Raw genomic sequence first — 24,821 nt, 5'->3', positions numbered from 1 at the left:
TACCTACAGACACTGATCATGTCTCAGTTGTCTCTTCTCGAGGCTGAACAGCCCAGCTCCCTGAGACTTTCCACGTAAAGAGATGTTGTTATTATATTTCTAGAGTCCTATACTGTTGTTATCATATTTCTAAAGTCCCATACCTCCTCAGTGTTTTCTTATGGCTGCAGATCTTCACAGCACGGACTCCTTCTGCATGCTTTTCCTTCTTAGTCAGGACTCCTTCAAGGCTCTCCCTGACTGGCCAACCCACCCCCTTTTATCCCAGTTATCTTCACTAGCCACAGCTGCAGCCCACTGAAGGACATAGCAGCTGCAGCCCATCAAGAACAACCGGGGCTTACCGGGGCAATGCCTATATACAGATATTCATGTACAATACTGATATTTTACTAGGACTCAAAGGCCACCTATACTATAAAGAGATGCTCCAGTCCCTTGATCAGTTTTGTTGCCCTTTGCTGGAGCTACTCTAGGAGTTCCTGATCACTCTGGTACTGAGGACCCCAGAACTGGACACAGCACTCGTGAGTCTCACACACACCTAATGAGATGTGGCCTCACTAGGGATGAGTAGAGAGACACCTCCCTTGACCTCCTGGCAGTGTTCTTCCCAATGTCCCCAGGATACCATTGGCCTCCTTAGCTTCATGGGCACACTGCTGCCTTGTGGACAGCTTGTTGTCCACCAGGACTCCCAGGTCCTTCTCCACAGAGCTGCTTCCCAGCCGATCAGCCCAAGCCTGTACCGGTGCATGAGATTATTCCTCCCTAGGTTCAGGACCCTGCACTTGCCTTTGTTGAATTCCACACAGTTCCCCTCTACCCATCTCTCTGACCTGTTGAGGTCCCTCTGAGTGACTGCACAGCCCTGTGGGGTATTGGGTACTCCTCCAGCTTTGTGTCATCTATGAACTATGCTGAGGAGGCATCTGTCCCTTCATCCAAGTCATTGATGGAGAAGTTAAAAAATACTGGGCCCACTATTGAACATTAGGGGACATCACAAGTGACAGGCCTCCAAATAGACCCTGTGCCAATTATTGGGACCCTCTGGGATTTGCTATTCAGCCAGTTCTCAATCACCTTTCACCTGTCCAGGTCACACACCTGAGTTTGCCTATGTGGATATGATGTGAGACAGTGTCAAAAGATTTGCTGAAGTCCAGGTAGACAGCAGCCACTGGTCTCTCCGTGTCTCAGCAGCCAGTTGTCCTGTTGTAGGCTCCAGCATGCTTTAAAAATTTAGTTAAGTTGCTATGCGGCTGTGAAGCGTCTGAATCATCTGTGAAAAGTATGTGCTCTGAGAGGAAGATCATACTTACCACTCTTTAGCTGGTTGAAATTGTTACATTCAGTTATATTTTTGTACAGGAAACTAAAGTATTTCTTTGTGGCTGTTCAACTCTGACTTTTTTTTTTGTGTTGGTAGTTTTTGTAGTATCAAATATAACTAAATGGGGCACCTAAGAAAAACCCATATGAATTTTGGGGAAAACCAGACATTTACCAAAAGGGTTCATTGAGCTGTTCAGTTCTCTTTTTTTCTGATTTGTTAGCCAGTATTTGGCAATTACCAGCAGCTGTAGGGAAGGAGGAAAGAAGTGAAGACAGGAGAGATCTATGCCAGCTAATTTATGTCATGTAAGGTGGGTCTTTGACAGCCTTCTTTCTGAAGAGCAATGTTAGAAAGTCAAGGTGACAGGAAAAAAACAATATTGGAGCTTTTTGTGGTACTTAGAAAATATTTTTCTTCTCCTCAAATTGGCACTTGGAAGGGACACTGAAAGCAGTAGTTTAATTGATTTCTTGGCAGCCAGCAGGTGAATATTACAAAGCAAATGCACTTAGTTGCTGGCTGGCTGTGTCTTCTCCCCCTGCCCTGTAGAACTGTTCCACAGTAAATTTCATATGGTCTAAGAAGAGATAATATAAAAAGGAAGCATGGAAAAGGTTAACATGATTCTACTCTCATCTGCCATGATTTTTGTACAGAGTCCCTCCACTCCCAAAGAAAGTAAAAATCAAAGATTTATAATTTAGAATACCTCTGGGTTTCACATTATGATTCTTTCTCGTGGTAGAGAAAGTGATTAATTTGTTTCAATAAATATCATACCTTTTAATCTACTGGTCTTTGTAGAACAGTGACACCTTACACAGGGCTCAATTCCAAGTATTTTTTTTTTCCTTTATTTTAAATCTGACAGAAATTGTTCCAATAGCTTTCTGAAAAGCCTCTGTTTCTTCTTCCTTTAGATGCAGCCAAAAAAAAGCATTCCTTCTCAAATGATTCCTCAAACTTGCCAAGTTTTCTTTCTTTGCCATCTTTGCATGTTCATGCGTCCACCCTAATCTGAGCCAGGATGCACTGATTTGGTTCCTTGTTATAACGCTGCTGATGCACAGAACCACAGTGATAGGGAGGAAAGAAAATAACACTTATAAAGATAAGGGTTCCTTCTTGATCATTGTAGCAGTCCCCTAGCTTTCATTCACTACTTTTAGTGCCAATTAAGAATTGATTAAAAGATACAAAGGAAAAAGCATATATTTTTTAGGGACGTTCTGCTTAAACATTGTTTTTATTACTCCTTTTTTTTTCTTCTGCAGAGTGGGAAGGCCCCAGTGAAAGACATGTTCACAGATCTCAAAGATGGAAGGAAGCTTTTGGACCTTTTGGAAGGTCTGACGGGGAAACCTCTGGTAAGAGAATCATCTGAGTCATGTATCCATTTATTAAAAAAACCCAGACCAATGAATAAACACAACACAAACTGAGGCATGTGATTTTTTTGAAATTTTAATTTATTTAAAACCTTAATTTGCTTGTAATGTGTACTTGTTCTCTACAGTTCCAGTGAAATTCCCATGAACTCCACTCATGAGATACAGCATCAGACTGAACTCCCTGACTCTCTCTTGAGGGTTTACATACTGTCTAGCAAAGCATGTAAAATCAGTGGTGTTGTTCACATAGTGAACATAGTGTATGTTTTTAGGAGAGATCTTTTAAAGGTCTGTTTTTGGATGATCGGGTTGACCTGTGTTCAGCTGGATCCCTGTGGGCTTCTAGTAAGCCTGTGAAAGATCCCTTAAAGAACAAAAAGAAAGTAAAAAGACAACCGCTAGTAGGTAAAAATCTGCATCTTCATTGGAAAATTGTGTTGTCTAGAGACAGGAAAAGGCTGAAAACTGCTCAAAATGTGTATGGGAAAGTGCATGTGACTGAAAACTCTTCCCCTGCTAACATTAATGGCTCTTTAGAAAGATGCATAGAATGTGGTGAAACCTGTGCCATTACTTGGGATTAAATTCTTGATCTTGATTTCACTATTTATACTAAGTCTCAAATTTGTTTATGGCTCTTATGAGGAACCTTCAGTCATACAAAATTTCACATTGCAAGCTTACTTTATTTTTTAAGCAGATGTGTTTTACTACTACTTTTAATAATTTGTGGTGTGATTTGAAGTATGATGAAAACAACATGAGTTTTTTGTTTCTAAGTTGATTACTGTGGTCCAAGTTCAGCTCCATGCTCTTGCAGTATGATCACTTTCTGCCACAAGAATTAAATAATGGCGATTAAAAGAAAATGGAGAGCCAGGAATTGTCAAGTTGAAGGTTTGTTTTTATTGGTGGGATTTTTTTTGGTTGTGGAGGTTTTTTTGTTTTTCTTTTTTTTATTCCCCCTGATATTAAAAGGAAGGGAAAGTCAGGAATCATAACTTCTTCCCAGTATGCAAAGATTTAGCAGGCTTTTGGTGCCAGAAAAACAAACTGCTGCTTGTTCTCTCTTGGGAGCCAGAAAATTTCAAGTACTCTGGCAAATGTTCAAAAGACTCAGATTTTCCCCAGGAACTCTTCCTTTGCCTTTGCATTGCTGGTTTATAATTCTGTAGATGCTGGGAATAAAAATTTTGGACTTAGGGAAGATGACCTGAAACACATTTTGAATCCAAGGCCTGTTCTGTGCCTTTGGTTAAGGAATATTTTTCTGACCAGTTTTCTTTCTGAAATTGTTGTGGATGATCTTGTTTGGGTTTTCTTACTACTACTAAAAGAAAGAAGTGAAAATCTGGAGATTTTTTTCTCTAATCTTATTTGATGGGTCCATTAATTCTGATGTTGAACAGATTGTAACTTTTTATTTTCAGCCTAAAGAACGAGGTTCCACCCGAGTACATGCCTTAAATAACGTCAACCGAGTACTGCAAGTCTTGCATCAGAACAATGTGAGCATGTTTTTCCACAGCTTTTTGAGAGATTCTTTAGTTTATTTTTGTATGTAAATGAGTTCAGAATGCAGAGAGTAAAGGGTTTTTGTATCTAAAATGAGACCTAATTGAGATGGGTAAACTGTTCATAGTTTCTTTTACGATGTAGAATTTCACTGTGCAGCAATTTTGTGAGATCTTAAAATGCAAACTTAATAATGTTATTAAACTACTAGTCACAAAACTGTGCTTTGTTGAGATGTGTGCAGCTCCTAAGAAAAAGGTGCCTTGAAACTTTGCTTCAAGCAAACAGCAGGACAAAAAAATAATTTCAAATAATGCTGCATAACTTGTGCAGGAATCTGTAAGGGGATGGCAGGTTTTGTGGCTCTATCCTGCTCTCCATTTCCAGGAGGGTCTTTTAATTGATTTCTGTCATCTGTGTCAAACATATAGTCTTTCTAATTTGCAGCTTTGGTGACTGGTCAGAAGAGCAAACAAGCAAACAAAATCAAATCATACTTTAAGAAAAGTAAAAGTAATAATTATTTAGCTTAATATTTGTTTTTAATGCCTGGAAGACAGTAGTGCTATAGTAAAGTGGTTTTAGTTTTTCTTCCTTTTTTGACGAACAATTCCTGGTAAGTATGCTGCCTATACTTAGAATTTCTATTTGTGAATGTCAGGTTACTAAAATAACGTAATAAGATCATTGTGGAAATAAAATACATCAAATACAAGAAAGCGTGGGCATATTTATATAAACTGCTTATTGAAGAGTGATACAACATGCTGTATTATACTGCAATTTCCCCTCTGTGTTGGTGGACTAGTGTCATATTTCTTGGAAGCAGACAAAGCTGGCAGTGGGTTCTCTTTGTTCTTTGAGGTACTGTAAATATTGATTAACTTTTTAAAGGCTAAATAATGAGTTTTTCAGCTTGAAATTGATTTATTTTATTATGACAATAAATGAAACAATACTGAATTGCAATAATTAATTATTTCTTCCTGAAGGTGACTGCATCTGGGTTTCTGGAAGTAAACAGATGGTCTTAGTTAGCTGAAGGTTGTTAGGGTCATGTAGTTGATTTATGCCTACTGCTTTGCTTCATTAAAAAGTGTGTTGTGTGTTGCAATGGAGGGAAAAGGCATCCACTGAGAAGCAGTTGCATTCTGTTGTTTGAGAGTTTGTGGGCTATGCAATATTCATAACTTATGAAATAATTTATAAAAGTGTTTAAATATATATTGCAAGGATTGGACAAACCTAGGGTGTAGGTGATCAAGTAATCCTGTGAACCTCATCCTTTAAGCAGAATGGTTCCAAGTAAGGAAAGTCAACTTTTTTGATTTGTAAATCAAATTAAAATATAAAAATAACTGAGGACCAAACTTGTTTAACTTTTATTTTCCTTTCAGGTTCTTTATACTTGAATTTCTGTTTTTCAGTTTTAACTGCTAGTATGCACCTGTATGTTTAGAGGAGAGAATAAAACTCTTCCTGTGGAAAATCTTCTTTGGTGCCATCTTTTGTCATGCAGTTTAAGCAGTTAATGTTAAGTTTATTTAAGCAGTTGTCATGACAAGTTCAGATGAACAATTTTCTGTCAACTCTGCTTTTCTCTTCAACTACTTTTTATTTCAGAGCACTTGGTAATACTTGGCTGGACAGCCAAGGATGTGGGGTGGGGTTTTTACTTGGAGCTGTGATAAGTGTTTAATAGAGAGTTGATTCAACCTCTCCAGGTGGAGTTGGTGAATATTGGAGGAACTGACATCGTTGATGGGAATCACAAGCTGACGCTGGGGCTGCTGTGGAGCATTATCTTGCACTGGCAGGTGAGAGGCTACTGTGAGATCTCTTCCTTTCCAGGAATCATGTACATTGTTCTGCTGTGAGTTTCTCAAACCTTCCCAGGCTTTTGGTGGCAGAAAATACTGCTTCTATTTTGGGCTGGTAAATAAAGGCAGGCCAGTATTTGGTTTCTGCTTGAAGTCTATTGGCTGCCTCCCATGATCTGTATTCTCGTATGTACCCAGTTGTGCTCAGCTGCTCAGTTTAGTTCCTGCTGGTGTGAATTGCAGAAAGGCTTTTCAGGCTGAAGCATTGTATTTCTATTCCTCCCTCAAGGGCTTGAGGCAGGTAGTGTTTTACTGCTTAGGTAGCTGTGTTTGTCTTGCATCTTAGAGCTGCTTTATAGGTTTGTTAGTCTTATAGGTTGAATTGTTCCTGGTTTATCTAAGTATCTGGGAAGATCATTGAATTAGCTTGTAGGGACTTTGGTAGATGTGTATAACTAGCACCCAAACAACAAACTATTTTTGCAGGATGAGCAGATATCCTCTTCTTGCAGAAAACCTATACAAGCTGTATTTTTGGAGTTTGTTTACTGGTGGAACCACAGCACAAGGCAGTGAGGAGTGTTATTCCCTATGCTTAGAACAGACAGCACCAAGGAGAGTGAGAGGATTATAATGTACGAGTAATGTTCCATTATTACACAAAGCATCACTGGCTTTTGTAAGCAGTAGAGGGCAAAGATGGCCTGAAGACTGCTAGTCCCAAATTTCATGTGAGGAATTGGAGTTTGATTCATAGCTTTTCATGGGGAAGCCCCTTCGATGATTCATGCAGTAGTTTGGTTTTGCAAGGAGAAAAAGCGGGGCATATGTCTGTAAGGTGTAGTTGTTGCTGTCTTGCAGGTGAAGGATGTAATGAAGAACATCATGTCAGATTTGCAGCAGACCAACAGTGAGAAGATACTGCTGAGCTGGGTTCGCCAGTCCACCAGACCTTACAGCCAGGTCAATGTTTTGAACTTCACCACGAGCTGGGCTGATGGACTTGCCTTTAATGCTGTGATTCACAGACATAAGTAAGTGGCAAACAGCTTGTCTTTGACTTAGTGAAGTAAACACCTTCTTTTCTGTGTCTTTGTGCTTGAACATTTGACAGCTTCTGGCCTATTTCAGTGATTCATTTTCCAGGATTCTTGTTTGTTTGTCTTTTTGTGTGGTAACAATAGCAGTGGTGGGACATTGCCAGCATATTGCAAAGGCTGTAGCCAAGGAAGAAGTGTAACACTGAGTTCCTGCACATGCACAAACATTTGCTAATTGGAGTGGGTTTACATACCCCTTGGCGTGCATTTTACAGTGAATATATTGAAAGGGTCTCTGTGGGGGAAGGAGGAGTTGACCATCTTCTTCGCCTGAATTTCTCTCCTACCTGCCCTCCTTTGTGAAAAGAAATATTTCTTCCCTTGGAGATTGCCATATAATTTCAATAAGAAGATACAGAAGCTTCAAAATGAAGAAATGAGAGGCTCTGTAGCTTTTCTGGTGTTTTTTAATATGATGTGCTTGAAAGATGATGAATGCAGTTCTTTCAGGAGAACTGTGGGGCAGAATATCAAACTCTTTAAGTATCTGTAGAATATCCTTTAGTTTGTTCATTATACTTTATAAGGAATAGAGTTAAAGTTTCTTTGCACGGATCTTTTGTGTTTGTTCTGATTTTTGCAAGAATCTTCAGAAGTTAAATAAATCATCATTACACATTCTGTTAAAGTTGCATACTTTTTTTACTTCCTTTTAGAAATCTTTTTGAGATCATCTGCGCAATCCATTCTAATCCTGTGTCTCTTAAATGAAGTCAGCTCATTGCTTTGCAAGGTCTGACTGTTCTTACCCATAAATAACCATTTTAATGTGGAAATGGTATAATAATTTCTAGAATTTAACCAGACCTCCTGGTCGCCAGGTATTTGACACAGCAAATGCTTTACAAACACTCAGATTTACACCCAGCAGATGCCAAGTGTTTGCAGAACATACACCCACTTTGAGCCTGCTCTAAAGTGCCCATTTGGCCTGCGGTAACTGCAGCAGGCTCTGTCACAGGCTCGCTGGCTTCAGGACAGGTCTGCCCTGACATGCCTGTGTGTCTTGTGGACCAGGGCTGGCTTGTGCTCAGCCTGCATGGCTGTGTAAGGAGGGCCAGCACCACTCTGAGGGCTTCTGCAAGTTTGGCAGGACTGCTGTGCAAGGACAGAGCAATACTGCCAAACCTCTCACTGGAATTTATCACAAGTATTACGAAGTCCCTCCCCTGGATTGTGTGAGCAGTTGTGGTGAAGTTTTCCTATCAGCACAACTGCCTGTAGTGGCCTTGCTCTGCTGCTAAATGTGTGAAGCTTTGTGATGGAGAGTGTGCCAGCTTTAGACACAAATGAAACCTAGGTGACCTGAGAGAAGCAGAAAAATTAGCTTTAGGCTGTTTGTTGTCCTTTTGTTTTAACTATGTGCTTAGGCTTTGTAGGATCTGAAGTCTCTGCCCTTTTCAGAGCACTTGTTAAGCAGCAAAAGCCTCAGCTGAAAGCTTTTGACTCAGTAACTGTGCTTTCCTGTGATTTCCTAAAATCGGGGTCTGAGCCTTTTATTCCATATTCCTTGGACCCTGACAGCTGCTGGCATGTCAGAATTCAGCTTTGTTGTCCCTGGGCACAAGTCCTTTAGTCAGAGAAGCACCATTTTCCCCATACTTTAAAGAAATCTTTAGCTGGGTTTCTCTTTTCAGCTTTGAAGGAGAGAATTTAAAAGCACCTGCAAGGAACAGGGAGACTGGGGCAGGTTGCAGAAATGATAGGACAACAAAGCTGTTTAACTTACCCAGATGATAGTGCTTCCCTAAATAAGGGGTATTTTTCAATACTGCTTTTATATTTTAGTTTAATGACACTTGAAAGAGGAGAATCTTGGATTCCATTAGGAGATTTAATACCTTTTCTCATTATGTATCTATCAGCAATTGTTAGTTGTACTACCTCTTGGCTACAATATCTAATAACTTTGTAACACTTACAGCATGTAAGTAACCTATTACCTCATATAATTTTATTAGCATTTTACTGTACTGCTCTCTTTAATTTACTAATATTAGCTTAGCTCCTCTTTGAATTGAATTCTGCTTTTTGGTTTGCTTTTCTTACTCTTAGGTAAGTACCTAGTTGTGATCTATTATTTTGTTTTCAAAGTCACTATCTACTAAAGATTTACATGACTCTGTGGTTCTCCTTGCTGCTTTTGCATCTATGTATAGTATTCCATGAGCTTCTATGCATATTTTTGTTCCTGCTTACCCTGCTTTCTTCTGTCTTTTTGCTTTTTAGGCTCTGTTGGCTTAGGGACATCCTGTTTCACAAATGTAATGACTTGACTGATGATAAAGCATACTCTAAGTTAATTTACAACTGAATCAAATATTAAAAGAATTAAAGGCAAGCCCATCTCTTCCTCCCCCAGTTCTATAAAGTACAGAATCGATAGCAGTGTTTTGATGAGAAGCCAGTGTTGCAGGAGAATGGAAGGTGTTTAAATGGCTCTGCAGCTGTGCTGCTGCAGCACTTGGCTGGTCATGCCCCACAGGTGTAGGCACTGCTAGGAATGGGCCCTGTTTGCTCCCTCTGCTTCCTGTTGTGTGCTCTGCTCTTTCCCCTTGAGAGCCACCAGTGTGTGTTGGGTGCACAGCTGGTCTGGAGATGCCCTTGGGCTAACACTGATCTTAGATGAAGGCTGCTGGCACTGCAAATTGACCAGCTCCTTGGCCTGGTTTGCACTGGGCCTCATGAGCACTTGTGATGGGATGTTTTCTTGTAGGCTGTTGTTTGTTACTGGGGGAAGACAACCGTGGGGAAGAGTGAGCAAGTGGGATGGAGATTGCTGTTTCTCCTGGCTGTGATGGCCTGGGGTAGTCACTGAGCCACATCACAAGTTTGGAATGAGGTTTTCCAGGAACAGAGTGACTCTTGATTACCCAGCAGTGCTTGATGCAGAAAATGTGTAGTAAATAGTAATGCTGTAAAAGAAACAGTTGAGGAAAACTGTTCTGGGACAAATTTTAAACAAAGCTTGTGTTCTTGCTAGTGGTATTTAATCTCCCGTTTCAGTCCATGACTTTGTTTAGGACATGGAATGATAGGTGGATGTTGCTGTGAGCATGCTGTCAATTAATTTGTGATCATCAGATTGTTACTAATAAGTGAGAATCGAGCTTTTTGTTTTGCATTTGTGTATATGCCCTTAAGTTGGTATTTGGTATATGTATGTATGAATATATTATTTGGGTAGCTACTATCATATGCCTACCTTGATATTCTGCATGGTATGGAATTTTCTTATGTGTAAATTTGCTTTCATTCTTGTTTTGCTTTCTATTTTAGACCTGAGCTGTTCAGCTGGGATAAAGTTACAAAGATGTCTCCGATTGAGAGACTAGAAAATGCTTTCAACATAGCCAAGAACCACTTAGGAATAGAGAAACTGTTGGATCCTGAAGGTGGGATACAGTTATTTCACTTGACAAGAAACTTTTTTTGAGCTCTCTTAAAAGAAATTTCTTCTATTGATACTAAGTATGAATAACAATTCTATCAACTTTGTGCAGTGCTATTTAATTTCAAACTTTAAAATTTGGATTTAAGCAAATGCCATTTGTTAGGATAAGGGTACAGATGTACATGTGTAGGCTTTGGTTTTGAATATTAAGGTTTGGGTTGACTTTCCATCCAGGGACTGTGTAAGGAAGGTGAAGTTGGTATGCTGACTTTGTTTCCTTTTAGGTAAGGGGGCTGTGCTGCAAGGGTGTGTGCTTTTCAGGTGCAGTAGTGCATTCTGTAGAATGGGGCAGTTTAAGAGCTCAGAATTTATTGTTCTTTACATGCACACTGAGTAGCAGTAGCTGCCTAGGAGTGCTTACCAGGTAACCTTTATGGCTCCTGTTAAAAAGACTGACCTGTTGCTCTGCTTTGAAGTGAGCCTCCAAAAGTTCATTCTGTGAGATGAGCACCACCTTCTTATGAAAAACAAAAAAATTCACTGAATGGGTACTGTTCATAACCCAAGAGAAGTGAACCTGGCTCAGAGAAACTCTTTCCAGTGTGGAAAATGAGAAAATTACCTGACTGGCAATGGGAAGGGGGATAGAGCCTAAGTGGAAATGTTTGTTTATGTAGGATACTGTCCTTGATACATTTCTGCCTGGGAGATGCTTCAGAACAATTTTCCCCAAATGGATTTTATTCCTTAGCAACTTCATGTCTAGGTTCTTACTTCAAAAAAATCAAGACTTTTAATGTGGATTCACTTCCAAATGTAGAAAACTTAGTTTTTCTTTTTTTTTTTTCCTTCTTCATGGTACTTGCAATGTGTGTCCAGACTGGTCTCTAAGTTAAAAGTTTATGAAAGGCTGTTCGACAGGACAATATGTGAATTGTTACCTGTGTTCTATGTAATGGTTTAAAAAATTGTCCTCATTTATTTTTCCCCGTGTTTTATCTTTTTGATGCAGATGTTGCTGTACAGCTTCCAGACAAAAAGTCCATTATTATGTATTTAACTTCTTTGTTTGAGGTCCTTCCTAAGCAAGTTACAATGGAAGACATTCGGGAGGTGGAAACCCTTCCAAGGAGATACAAGCAGGAGTGTGAGGATGGAGAATTCAGTGTGCAGCAGGTGTGTTTGTTGTCAAAGCCAGCCTTTCTTTTTTGGAGTTGTAATTTTAGCTGATCTTCATGTTTGTCAGTTTCTCTGGATTATGCCTTCTCTCCTGGGCAACACAACTGGGAAAATACAAAAAATCATAGCAACTTGTTTGTCATTAACTTCAGTCTTTCTGCTTTCCTTTTTCTTTTCTGAAACACATACAAAATCTTGTGTATTGAGATATAAAGTTCCATTTGTATTGTGCTACCTTTTGTTTTTGTTTTTTTTTTTGCTTTTCTGTTTCATATGTCTTGATCAGCTGAAGAGGGTGGTCCACAGTCTTTAACTCAGTTTTCCATTGAACTTGTGGTGGTTCGTGGTAGTGATGAGGTTGTGGTTGGTTTTGAGATTCACTTTTGACAGAGCAAGATTAAAGTTGCATGTTCTATTCAAGTTCTTTACTAATGAACTTGCATTTTAATATAGACTTTGGCATTTCTCATTAAAATTTATCCAAGATTTTTTTTTACATTTTATGAAAGCTTGGAAGAGATCTTAGTTGTTCTGTTTTTAATACCATTTGGGAGGGCATGTTCTGTGCGCTTCTAAGACATCTCTTTCCTCTCGGCTGCCTAGACTGTGGCACTTGAAGAAGACCAGGACAGTTCTAGAGCAGAGACGCCCAGCACAGTGACAGAGGTGGATATGGACTTGGATAGCTACCAAGTTGCTCTGGAAGAAGTTCTTACATGGTTGCTGTCAGCTGAGGATGCATTTCGGGAGCAGGAGGAAATATCTGGTGATGTTGAGGAAGTCAAAGAACAATTTTCCACACATGAAGTAAGCTTCTCTTATAAATTCTTCTGTTGTGATTTGGCTTCTTTTTTTTGTGTGTGTAAATAAGCTGCAGAGCTTCCATTTCCTAACCTTTATTCAAGGTGAAATTCTTCTTTTTAGAAGAACCATGATTGAAGCATGCTTTGAAACCTTAATGCAATTTTTTAAAATCAGCCTTTGGTGACTGATTTACAGGTGTGCATAATAAAAAGGCAGTCTGATCTCAGACTGAGTTGTACTTCCCTGCTGCCAATTAAAAAAAACCCTAGTCAGCCTTATGTCACTTGCTGTTAAATAAGGGTAATGCTGAAATTGACAATTTTGTCAATTTATTCAGTGGTCCTCCTGTGATGGTTAGGATAGTTTGTTTCAGAAATGTGTGTTGATGCTTCCAAATTATTCTTTTTTACAAATTTTGGTTTGACTTTGTTCTAAATCTGAAAAAAATATCCTGATGTTGGTAGAAGGTTATTTCCATGTTAGATACGTTAGTTTTCTCCCATGCCAGCTTACTGTATAAAATTGAATATAGAGTTTGTGTGCTGATCAATAGGAGGAATTTTTTTCCTTGTGCTACAGTTTTAAAGTCATGAAGCAAAGGAAGAGGTGTTCTGGATTTACAGTAAATATATATTGCTAACTCATAGGGTTGTAATTGCTTTCCTACAGTACATTTCAGATGTTGTTTTATGTTCTGTTGGCCATAGGTAAATTCCTGTTTCATGTTTTTGGTGTTTTTGCTTGAAGGCTCTCTTCTCACCAATAGAGAGGTAGTCAGGTTTTTTTTTCGACGCTTTACTGGATCCAGAATTTTTGTAGTGCATGGAAAATCTTGTGTCAAGGAAAGGAACAGGTCTGCCATGGTCATGCATTTGATGGTGTCAGTACCTTCTAGAGCACAGATTCAAACATTATAGTTTTTTAGGATATTTACCAAGTCATAAACTCTTATAGGACCTCACAGTGATGTTTGCTTGTACCATTTCCAGGGTTTTATGATGGAACTGACTGCACACCAGAGCAGTGTGGGCAATGTTCTGCAGGCTGGAAACCAACTGGTGGCCCAGGGAAATCTGTCACCTGAAGAAGAGTTTGAGATCCAGGAGCAAATGCTGCTGCTGAACTCCCGCTGGGAGGAACTCAGGGTGGAGAGCATGGACAGGCAGTCCCGGTGAGTTCATGGCACACAGCTTCTTCTAGAGGTCCAGGACTGACCTCTGGTGCTTGCTGTGTTTTGGAGAACTTGGTTTGCATCCCTTTATAAGACTTTTTTTAGAATTAACATTTCAGTTTGTGCACAAAATCCTCCTTCATACTTTAGGATGAACAAAAGAAATGTGTATAACTGACTGGGTTTTTTCTTTGGTCATTATGTAAAGTATTCCATGAATTGTTATGTAGATGTGCCAGACTAAGTATATGGTATTTAAATGCAGTGGTTGCATAAACTACTGAAACAATATGAGAAGCAAATTTAAGTTTGTCAATAAAGCATATAGTGGATGTGGATATCTATGGGTATTTACATAATTAAAAAGCTTTTAGAATAATTTTTCCCTATATATGGGTTATCAAGGTAAGAGCTGCACATCAATGGAGAAACTGTGTTTTGTTGTGACTTTCAACAGTGGCTTAATTAGCAGAAAACCCCCATTGGACAAAACAATCTCTGATATAAATTGCATAATTAATGAACATTTTTTTATTAAGAAACAAGAATACTTATCTGTGTTCCTTAGCTAAATGGTGGAAATTTTATTTGGTCATAGGTAGCAGCTTTATGTATGGCCTCGCTTCTTTCCTATATGAGCTAGAATTTAGTTGCTTTCCTGGGGAAAGCTGTGTCTGGAGTAACTCTGCTTCCCCCTGCAGCCTGCACGACATGCTGATGGAGCTCCAGAAGCAGCAGCTGCAGCAGCTGTCTGACTGGCTGACGGTCACCGAGGAGCGCATTCAGAAAATGGAATCTCAGCTCCTAGCGGAAGATTTGGAGTCACTTCAAAAACAGCTGGAAGAACATAAGGTAAACCTTTTGCTGTTATGTAATATGTATAGGAGAAGTATTTGGAAGATGTGTACGTTGGTGGATTCCTTGACTGAGAAACTTGATTGTCAAGAGTCATATATGGCTGTATTTGGTGCTTGGAAAAGGATGGTGATGGTGTAGAAAGGAATTAGAAGCTTTAACTTAACACTCAAACACTGCTGTCTGGTAGGAGCTATTATATTTGCTTCATGCAGGAATTTTTTTAGCGAAAATTGTTACCCTTGCTTTGTGGAGTGAATAGGGCCTCTCCTGGTAAACTGTTGATGTGAGGAACAGTACGAAAGGTACTGTGGGCAGACTTGCCCTTAATTACTGGCAGGCATTACTAAAGCCTGCTTGAGACATTAAAATAATGTGGGAGTCAAAATCATCAGTGCCTTCCAAGTCACCAATTCCAGTCCCTGCTTTTGCAGGGATCACATCCTAAGGGAGGGCTTAGACACTGCTTTCTTATGTGTGCAGTATTTTGGAAGTGTTTTTTCTCTCAATTGAGTTTTTGAGTGCAAATCCAGCCTTTCTACCCTGCAATGTTTTTGTGAAGGAGAAAGATGTCCTTTTGATGTCCACCTTTGTTGAGGTGCAGCTTTAGTTTTCATGCTCAGTGCTGAGGTTTGACCTTCTCCCCAGCATGGGACATACCTCACAGAACAAGAACACTGGAGTATTTTTAGTCTGTGTCGTTTCCTGTCCTTTGTTTTCAAAGTCTGGAGAGTTTGAGGCATGTATTTCATAGAGTAGCTTAGGTATAATAAGTGACATCTACAGTACTGTAAAGGTGTGTTGATCTTGCAGAGATATTTTGTAGTAGGCTTTAACCATTGAATCTGTTCTTTTAGAAGTTGAATGAATATTTAAATCTACAGATTGCTTTAAACTGATCTGAGCTGCCTGTTTTCTGCAGTTTTCAACTATGATCTTAGGAGCATCATGGTCAGTTATTGCACTGTTGATACTTTTGAAATTATATTGTCAACTCTTGAAAAATTAATGGTTTTATTGATTTCTGTTTGGCATGCCCTATGTTGCTTCCATATTAACAATAGCAGCCCTGTGTAGAAACACGTAAGCTCTCCTATGTATAACATCAAACATGTGGAAAGTCAGTGCAGTTGTCATGTGATTCTCCTAGTCAGGTATGGGCATCCAACTGAAAGCACTCCATCTTCTACAGTATTTTAACAGAATGGGTTTGGGTTCATTTCTAGCAGCCTTTTGCTTACAGTTTTTAGACTGTGCAGTGATTGCCAGTGGTAAAATCTATGCTTAGCTGTTGAATCTGAAATACCAAAGTTTTTTTGCCACAGCAGCTGTGATAATCACTGTGGCCAAAATAGCAGATGAGCAAATGCATTCAAAGTTGGTAACCTCTGATTTGTTCTTGTAGAGCCTGCAGAGTGACCTAGAGGCAGAACAGGTGAAGGTCAATTCCCTAACACACATGGTGGTCATTGTTGATGAAAGCAGTGGGGAAAGTGCAACAGCTATTCTGGAGGAACAATTGCAGGTAAAATCTTAGAGCCCTCTTTTTAAAACTCTATTATTAGGCACTTGAAAAATTTGCGTGTAATTGTTAATCAACATATTTGTTTAAAGACAATTTCTCTTAAAAAGTAATTTAAAATAACATTTCCTTCAGGAACAGTAATAACTTAAAGAATTATTAAATCAGCTCAAGCCAAAACCTGCAAAAGCATATTGGTGACTTTCAAGCTCTATTACTGATTAGTCAAGCTGTTTGCTTTCCCAATGACTTGGGTAATTTGGTAGTATATCCTTTCAGCAGTTTCATTAAATGGGAAGATTCATGGTACAACTCTTATTTCATGTAAGTTGTTTTCCTAAGAAAGTTAAAATCTCATAGCAGAAATACTTGGAAGACATGAACACAATTTATCTAGGGAATATAATATGAAGTGTGAGTATGTGAGAGTGTTTTTCCAAACAAAATTAGTACTACTTTGTTCATTCCTTTTTACGCTTGAAGACTTGAGCAAAATCAGAGTTTAGGCCACATGTAAATGTTTTTGCAAGTGTTAATCTCCAGCTCTATGCAATACAGCAATATCAATAATGGACAGGGAAGTAGATATAATGTAGAAAGAAGTTACTGTGAAGCAGAAATCACACTTTTGAATATCTGTTTTTGGAGTTTCTTTGTGAGGTTTGTAGTAATTTCTGAGTGTTTTGTGCTTTTGTAGAGGCTTGGTGAGCGGTGGACAGCAGTTTGTCGTTGGACTGAGGATCGGCGAGTCAAGCTGCAAGAAATTCAGCTTTTATGGCAGGAGCTGCTGGAAGAACAGGTGAGTAGCTGTTCAGCTTTTCAGTGTGACTGGTTGATCTGTGTGGAAGGGAAAAAACTGAAAACCCCAAAGAATCAAAGCTCTGACAAGGATTGATTTTTATTTTTTTTTTTAATGGAAAAGAAACCTTGAAAGCCTAGAATTTGTTATTGTTTGGGTTCCCTGTGTTCTTTGAGGACAGGAGTAGCTCTGAAGTGCAAGAGAAGTATTTTTCCAAAGGTTAAGAATAGAAGTTTATAGCTTCTTGTAATTTCCAAGATATCTTGTAAAATGGTGAAGTAGTGTGAATATCAGTGATACTTAGAAAATTCATGGTCATTTTCCTGTCGGGTAGTTTTGTAATTACAGAAATCTTCCTAATTAATGTATAAGTTATTCCAGCATGAACACATATACACAATACTAAAGTGTTTTCTTGCTTTGATATAATTTATTTTACATTAAAAATACTGCTCAAACACAAGTAACTGATGGTATAAAAAATATGGTAACACAGCTAGATGTGCTGTTTGTATGTCTAGAACTAGAGCTTGTTTCATTTCTCAGCTGAAAATATTTTGGTTTTTTCTTTGAAGGTTTTACTGAAATTGTGTTTTTCTTGAACATGATATGTATCACTGTAAGCTATTTTTTAAACAAGGCAGTACTCAGATTGTTTAGACATTTGAAAGAAGTAGAACAGTGCTGGTATAGCTACTGGTATCAGGTGCAGCCTGGTTTCTTTGACAAGGATTTTTTGTCTGCATTCTTTAGGGCTCCTTGTATGTTTCTCCCTTACCTCTCCCATATCTGTTTGTAGTATATTGATACACTGAATTTGTAGCTCATGTGACCTTGTTTTTAATATGGACCCAAGGTTAAGATTCTGGTGTATCCGATGCTGAGTATCTGTTTATATAAGTTTCTTTAAACTAATGCTTTGTTATCTGTGTATGTGTATCCAGAAAATTGTATGCTAATGTTTTATGGGAACTCTTGGGCATGGTAACTCGGAATTGAGAAAGAAGGATTCCCCCAAAATCCTTGCTGTTTATGTTCGAGCTGCGGACTTCGAGTACTCTTAGTTTTGATAACTCTGTCATCATGTCAACATCCTTTTCCACCCTTACATTTGTTTGGGGACCACTCTTTGACTATTACAAAACTGTTAGAAGTGCCATGTTCTGTTGGAGTTGAACATTTGAACTCCGCTTATTTCAATTTGTGTGAAGCAATCAGTGTGCTTAGTGTAGAATGTCAGATAACAAATAAAGAAGAAATAGAAGTTTGTTTTAGCTGGTTTAGATGACCCTTTTTGTACTCATTATTTACCTGAATAATTCATTTATTACTAGTGGGTTTGCATTACAAACCCACAATAATGATCAAGTGACTTAGAAAAATTACAGTCTGAAACTACTTAAAATTGAATACACTTTTATAACACAGAAGTAACTAAAACGCTTTGTTACAAGCATTTTCTATTTTGTCCAAGCACACAGAGAGATGAGCAACAGTGATGCATCAGCCTTTTTGTGGCTGCCTAGAAAGCTCTTGTACACCACATTTTCAAGTCAACATAATCCTTACCGCTCAGGAAACAAATTCCTCAATCAGTGCCAGAGACTTCTTAGCACTGTGGTAATTATGTTTCAGTTTTCTAGGGAGAGTTATCTTTGACTGCTGATTTAGCAGAAATTAGCTGAATGCATGAAGGGTTTTTGAGCTCCTCTTATGCATAAAATATGTTGGCTGGGATGCCAGCATGATTTTTCCAGAGAGTGTGTGGTGTTATAATTTTTTTTCTCACAGCCTTATGGCAGTTCAACCACCATCATATTTTCTGTCTGTAGATTTTGCATATTGGTTTATGTTGGAAATGTAAACTGCCTTAGCCCTGTGGCCCAAAGTTGCTACAGTAAGTTCTGGCACAATGCCAAAAATATACAGCTAGGATGGGGAACCTGGTGGCTATTGTAAAGCGTGTTGTTCAAAGAACAAAAAGGTCTGTCTTGCTTTGTGATTTTTTTTTTAAACAGAGAGGAACAGCAGTGCACCAATGGCTAGGCAGCTGAAGTTTATAGAGAGATGGGTGTTCTAGTCCATGGAGATTGCTGTCCAGTAGCAGCATTATGTGGGAACATAATATAGAGTACATAAAATCCTTCCTGGTACTTGATGCCAGTTATTGCTGATGTTACTACAGGAGTGCAGTGTGACTGAAGAAAAATGAGACCCAGGACAAGTCTTGTAGGAAAAAATGAAAGGTCCCTGAGTTAGAACTATTTAGAGAAGACCACTTCAGCTTCCAGTAGTCAATGAAATAGGATTTGCTGAAGTTGTTTTGCAATTGAAAGTGGGTACCATAAACAGGGAGGTCACTAATTAGTATCTGAGTCTTTGATCAACTGTCTGGACTAAAAGAAATGTGAATTACCAGTGGTGTCACTTCTGTGAGAAAGTGCTTGTAACAGCATGTGAGTTGCAGAGAAAGAAGGGTAGAAAACAAAAGAACACATGCATGCCATTTTGATATATTCTATTATGATTTATAAATCCTATGTTAGCTTTAGGGTGGATATCTGTTTCCTATATAAATAACTTGGAGGGAGATGGGCTCTGATATATTGAGAAACGGTTTTGTTGTAATTGTTTTGCTGGAAGCATTGCTTCCCTAATCTGATAGTTTTGTACTCTTTTCTGTATTATTTTTGTTAAAGTTAATTGACATTCCAGCGTATAAAGACTGCAGAACTGTGCTTTGAATGCAAAGATTTTGAAGAAGCAATTGTCCATAGCTGTTTGACAATCTTGGTATTTTCTTGTGTTGTTTTTCTTATGATCTCCAGTGCTTATTGAAAGCTTGGTTAACAGAGAAAGAAGAGGCTTTGAGTAAGGTCCAGACGAGCAACTTTAAAGATCAAACAGACCTGAGTGTGAATGTTCGAAAACTAGCAGTGAGTATTGATATCCTGCTCTATCCCAACAAATCTCATAGCCTAGATGAGTGGCAAATGACTAGTTTGACCCTAGTAGGAGCTGTGAATGCGTGATACAGAAGCCAGGCCAACATTCTCGCCTTGCCAGATTCTTGCACTTGAATTTAAAACATATGTACTATTTACTCCATGGCTGTTCTTTGTGGTGTGTCAAATTCTAAAACAGCTATCCCAGATTTTTGAGAGGGTTTGGATGTTATTGCAGGCCACCAGTCAGCTGTGCTTTCCAAGGTCTATACCTTGATTTGTGGTGTGGATTTGTCTTTATTTCATTGGAGCAGCTTGTACCTGAACTAATCATTTGTAACTGTTACTGAAGAGATACTGCTGGCTCCTCTAGGAGATGTTTCAAGGATGTGCTCTTTAAAAAGAGTGTCTGTTAGTGCTTTTTTACACAAAAGAACTGTTCATCTGGCTCAGGTAGTACATCTTTCACCCTGTCACCACCCTTTCAAACCCCTTTGCCTTTTAGCCATGGAATTAAAGCTTAGGGGAAGTAGAATAGTTGATGTTCTATTTTAATCTTTTCTTTTAACTACAGATTTTAAAAGAGGACTTGGGTATGAAACGACAAACACTAGACCAGCTGAATGAACTAGGTCAGGATGTGGCTCAAATCCTCGGGAATGGCAAAGCATCCAGTAAAATTGATCAGGATCAAGAAGAGCTAACTCAGAGGTGGGACAGTTTGGTTCAGAAGCTAGAGGATTACTCTAACCAGGTATTTACAAGGCTTTATTACTTTTCAGCTTTTTGTATGACTGCATGCATGCAAACTTCACTGTGTCAGCAAAATTGTCCAGGCATCAGGCTAGAGAGGTAGGTGAGTGCTTTTTCACATGGGGCTGACAAAGCTGCCTGCATTTTTGGTCTCCAAAAGCCCAATACTAGTGCTGACCAGTACTATAACTCCTTTCTCACACAGATTAAGCTTCATTTTTCTGATGAGTAAAGCAGGCTTGCCATGTATTATCAGTCTATGTAAATGCCTTTAAACATTGTAAGAGTGCTGGGACTGGATTTAAATCTGATACTAAAAGAAAACAAAGGCAAAACCCAAACCCCAGAATAGATAAATAAATGGGAGTCATACAAGTATTTATGCTCTGTGAGTATGATTTCTCATCTGTTGAAAATAGAGTAGTTGTTTGTTTGACATGTAATGATGATAGCCAAGCTAGATTGTTCAATGTTTATTTTAATGTTTTGAATGCTTGGTAATGTTTTTATTTAGACAGAACTCCTACTGGATTCTGTGAGGGTTTTCTTTGACAGCTTTATAACTCATATGTGCTTTTTCTGGTGATATTAATATGTTGTTATGATCAAAACCATGGCACCAATTCATGATCCATTTAATGTATAGTGAATGAGTTGTGCAGTCTGGGTAGGGGCTCATTTCAGCCATGTGGCTTTAATTTGTTCTTGTGTTTTAGTCAAAGCACTAGAGAATGCCAATTCCTGTCTCTATCCTTTCACTCTCCTTAAATACCAAGCACATACTTGGAACTTACAGGTTGAGTCTCCAGGGACTTACCTTATAACCTGATAAAGAGCATGGGAGGTTTTTATTGACTTGAGTGAGCTTTTAGGTCAAATTCACTGCGTATCAGCTCTTCATGAGATCTAGGCTTTGTTTTATAGAGTAAGAGTACAAAATGTAGAATTGCTAGTAATAAACTCCAAGTACCTTTGTTCTTTCTGTGAAGAAATGATGAAAGAAAATACATATAATGCTCCTTTTGTTAATTTTAGTTCACTTGGACTGGCACAATTCTAGTTGAACTGAGAATTTTGATGCTTGGTTCCCATCTGTAAAATGAGAATAATGATCTTTTTCTCTGGAGCGTAAATATGATAAAAGTGCTTCATGACAGCTCAATGTCGTCATTCGTGGGAGTGAATGAACGGGCTTTTGTGACTGAATAAAAGAAAATAAGAAAAAGCAACTCAGCTTGTGTAAAAATGGCATATAATCCTTACCCTGAATTATTTTGTATAGGTAACTCAAGCTGTAGGAAGCATAGGAATGTCACAGGTTTCACAGAAGAGTGCTGCAGAAACACCATTAAAAGAACAGGCAGTGGTTAAACAGTCCAGACAGGAATTGCCCCCACCACCACTCCCAAAGAAAAGGCAAATTCCAGGGGACAGTGAAGCAAAGAAAAAGTAAGTACATGTCACTGCAATTTTCCCTTGCTCATTGGATACTACAGAGACAGATTTGACTTTTGATCCTTCTTTTATGCAAGTGAGCAATACTGGAGTTGCAGAGTGAGGTTGGGCTTGGGGACTTGACTGGATTATCTCCAGTCATCCCTTCCAACCCTCACAATTCTGTGATTCTTTGAATGGGAATGGAATGTTATGTACAGACTTGTTTTCGGAGCAGCAGAAAACGTGTAGCTTCCCTTAATTTCAAAGGAAAACAGGGATGTTTTGTTTCTCATAAAAGCAGGTCTTCAGTCCTTTGTACCTCAGCTCCTTTGCTGAAAAGACAGATTTATATTTACTTTATGCAAAACATCTTCTCATTTTTGCTCAAGAAGTGGTGTGAAAGTGTCAAGCATTTTGATTGATTTATTATTTATTTCTAATTTTCCTAAAACATATGGGAAAAATGGGAGAAACTGCACAAAAAAAGATGCCCAGAAACATTTTCCATCTCTCTTGTATTTAGTTATAAGAATAATATTATGCTGATGTCTCCTTTGACAAGTATTTCTGGAGTGGTTGGTGCTCATTTGCATGTATGGACTCATAGAATCATTTGTGCTAGAAGGGGCCTCAAAGATCATGTCATTCCAACCTCCCTGGAAGGACAGGGACACCTTCCACTAATTCAGGCTGTTTGGAGCCTTATCTAGTCTGGTCTAGTAGGCTTCCAGGGATGGAGCATCCACAGCTTCTCTGGGCAGCCTGTTCCAGTATCCTACCACCCTAATGCTGAATAATTTTTTTTCTGATATGTGATCTAAATATACTGTCTTTCACTTTAGAAGTTACTCCTTGTCTTATCAATACCCTTCCCATTGAGCCCCTCTCCATTTTTCTTGTAGCCCCCCCTTTAGGTACTGGAAGGCTGCTATCAAGTTTTCCTGGAACCTTCTCTCCTCTTAAGCCAAACAGTGTTTCATAACTTGTGTTGAATTCTTGTTATTAAATAGCATACCTAAAACTAAAGGAATTGTTTAAATATAAATTAGGAAATTAAATGCTATGTGGTTTAAATATAAATTAGGATATTAAATGCTATGTGCTCAAAATTTTGCTTTTTGTGCTTGGCTGAGGAAATGAGTATTTCCTTGAAGTATCACTGGTTTAAATCTTTGTCAGATCATTTAGAGATACAGTAGAGGCTGCATCAAGAATAGGGAGTCACTGTGTGTTTGCGCAATGAAGAAGAGTCTTTAATTTTTTTCTGGAGGAGGAATGGAGGTTTGAAGGGGTAAGGGACCTGCCCAAACCCTCTTGAAGACTCTGGTCAGACCTTTTGAGCTCTGGTAGGGGCAGTGTGTGCATCTGGATGTGCCAGGACAGTAAAGTAGTCAGCAGCCATTCTGTGTCTCCTGAGTTGTAGAATCTATTATAGGTTTTGAAAGCAAAAATGATTTATCTGTCTGTTTTCCTAGAGTTGAAACTGTATTAAAGCCAGGGGTAGTAAATATAGGTCATAAAGTTTCTGATGCTTTTGTGTGTTTCCATTTGCTTCTTTTGAAACCAACAAATGACCAGTTAGTGGAATTTTACCAGTTTTCCCATGGAAACTTTGACAATTGCGTTTATCGGGGTGCTGTTATTCCATGTTAGGATTTGTTAAGTAATGTAATTGTAATTCAACCTGACTTGTAGTCTGTACAGTGTATCTGTCCATCTCTCAAGTTCTGTACAGTACTGATTAATTGGAGAGTTGATTTGGTCTTTTTTTTGGTGGTGTCAGGTTGTAGCTTAGAAGCCATAGGGGTAAGAAAGTTGTTAGTATAGATGTGTGCACTGTAGACAAAACCAGTAAGATATAAGTTAATTTTTTGTCTGCTAAGTGTGCAAAAATCTTTGTCAGCTGTCACTGCCACTGTTAGCTTTTCCTTCAGACAAAATAGCGTTGCAGACTTTTGAAACTTTGAACTGAAATTCGTATTTATTTTATTCCTGAGGTCTAGTTATTACTTTCAAAATACTTGCCATTGAGAGATCTGTTTTGCAACACATTAAAAGATATGGTTATAATTTGTGTGAAGCTATGTGTAAAATAAATTGCACCATAATTCTCAATTTGTTCCTGAAAGCTGATATTGTGGGTATAATTTTTATTATAGTAGGCTTTTAAAAGTCTGTGTCTACTTCCTGTGAGTAGTAATATGAGGAGCATGAATTTTGTGTAAAGCCTTGCTGGTTTGGGATTGAATAACGTGCTGAATTTTAAGACTTTTGATTTTTAAGACAGAGTGACTGAAACCGAAAAACAAACCACTGTCTGACCTTTTAAACTAGGTTTGATGCTGAAAGTACTGAGTTCTTGAACTGGATTTCAAAATCAAAATCTGCCATTCAGGCCGCAGACATCAAAGAATATAAGAAGATGAGAGAGACTTCAAGCATGAAAGAAAAATTGAAGGTAAAATGGGTAGCTAGAGCATGTTTCACTGAATACTCTACTCTGTGTCTAAGCTGGCTGTCAGCTGGAGGTGTGAGCTGATCCGCATGCTTTGAGGGGATTAAGTGCCTCAGTTAAATAGGTTCAGAACTGAGCATACATGGAAATCTCTGACCAGCTGGACACATTTTTTTGCCTGTGGTGTTGCATAATCCACAGGAAATTTTAAAAGCATAAATTACTGATGTCTGCCTTGGAGGTCTGAAAAATGTCTGTCTTCAGGATTATTATCTTTTACACTAAGTAGCATATTTTGGTTTAATGTTTCTCAGTTGGAAATGGCCTTGATTGATGACACTT

At 38.6% G+C, this 24,821-nt stretch overlaps 1 protein-coding gene across 1 annotated transcript in view; it reads left to right on the top strand.

The window, feature by feature from the left end:
• The window catches only part of UTRN (utrophin), a 309,333-nt gene that overhangs the window by 36,976 nt on the left and 247,536 nt on the right, over positions 1-24,821 (top strand). The window contains exons 3-17 of the mRNA XM_054279111.1: positions 2,614-2,706; positions 4,161-4,238; positions 5,970-6,062; positions 6,927-7,099; positions 10,445-10,560; positions 11,572-11,735; positions 12,342-12,545; positions 13,532-13,713; positions 14,415-14,565; positions 15,974-16,093; positions 16,788-16,889; positions 19,718-19,825; positions 20,409-20,588; positions 21,870-22,036; positions 24,359-24,482. Coding sequence (XP_054135086.1) covers positions 2,614-2,706; positions 4,161-4,238; positions 5,970-6,062; positions 6,927-7,099; positions 10,445-10,560; positions 11,572-11,735; positions 12,342-12,545; positions 13,532-13,713; positions 14,415-14,565; positions 15,974-16,093; positions 16,788-16,889; positions 19,718-19,825; positions 20,409-20,588; positions 21,870-22,036; positions 24,359-24,482 — 2,055 coding nt within the window. The remainder of the gene's footprint in view (positions 1-2,613; positions 2,707-4,160; positions 4,239-5,969; positions 6,063-6,926; positions 7,100-10,444; positions 10,561-11,571; positions 11,736-12,341; positions 12,546-13,531; positions 13,714-14,414; positions 14,566-15,973; positions 16,094-16,787; positions 16,890-19,717; positions 19,826-20,408; positions 20,589-21,869; positions 22,037-24,358; positions 24,483-24,821) is intronic.

The sequence above is a fragment of the Melozone crissalis genome, unplaced genomic scaffold (assembly GCF_028551555.1).
Source record: "Melozone crissalis strain CALT ecotype California unplaced genomic scaffold, PUWL_Pcris_2 ptg000027l_1, whole genome shotgun sequence".
Classification (NCBI taxonomy): domain Eukaryota; kingdom Metazoa; phylum Chordata; class Aves; order Passeriformes; family Passerellidae; genus Melozone; species Melozone crissalis.
The sequence above is the reverse complement of the archived record's forward strand: the minus strand, read 5'-3'. Positions and strand labels throughout refer to the sequence as shown.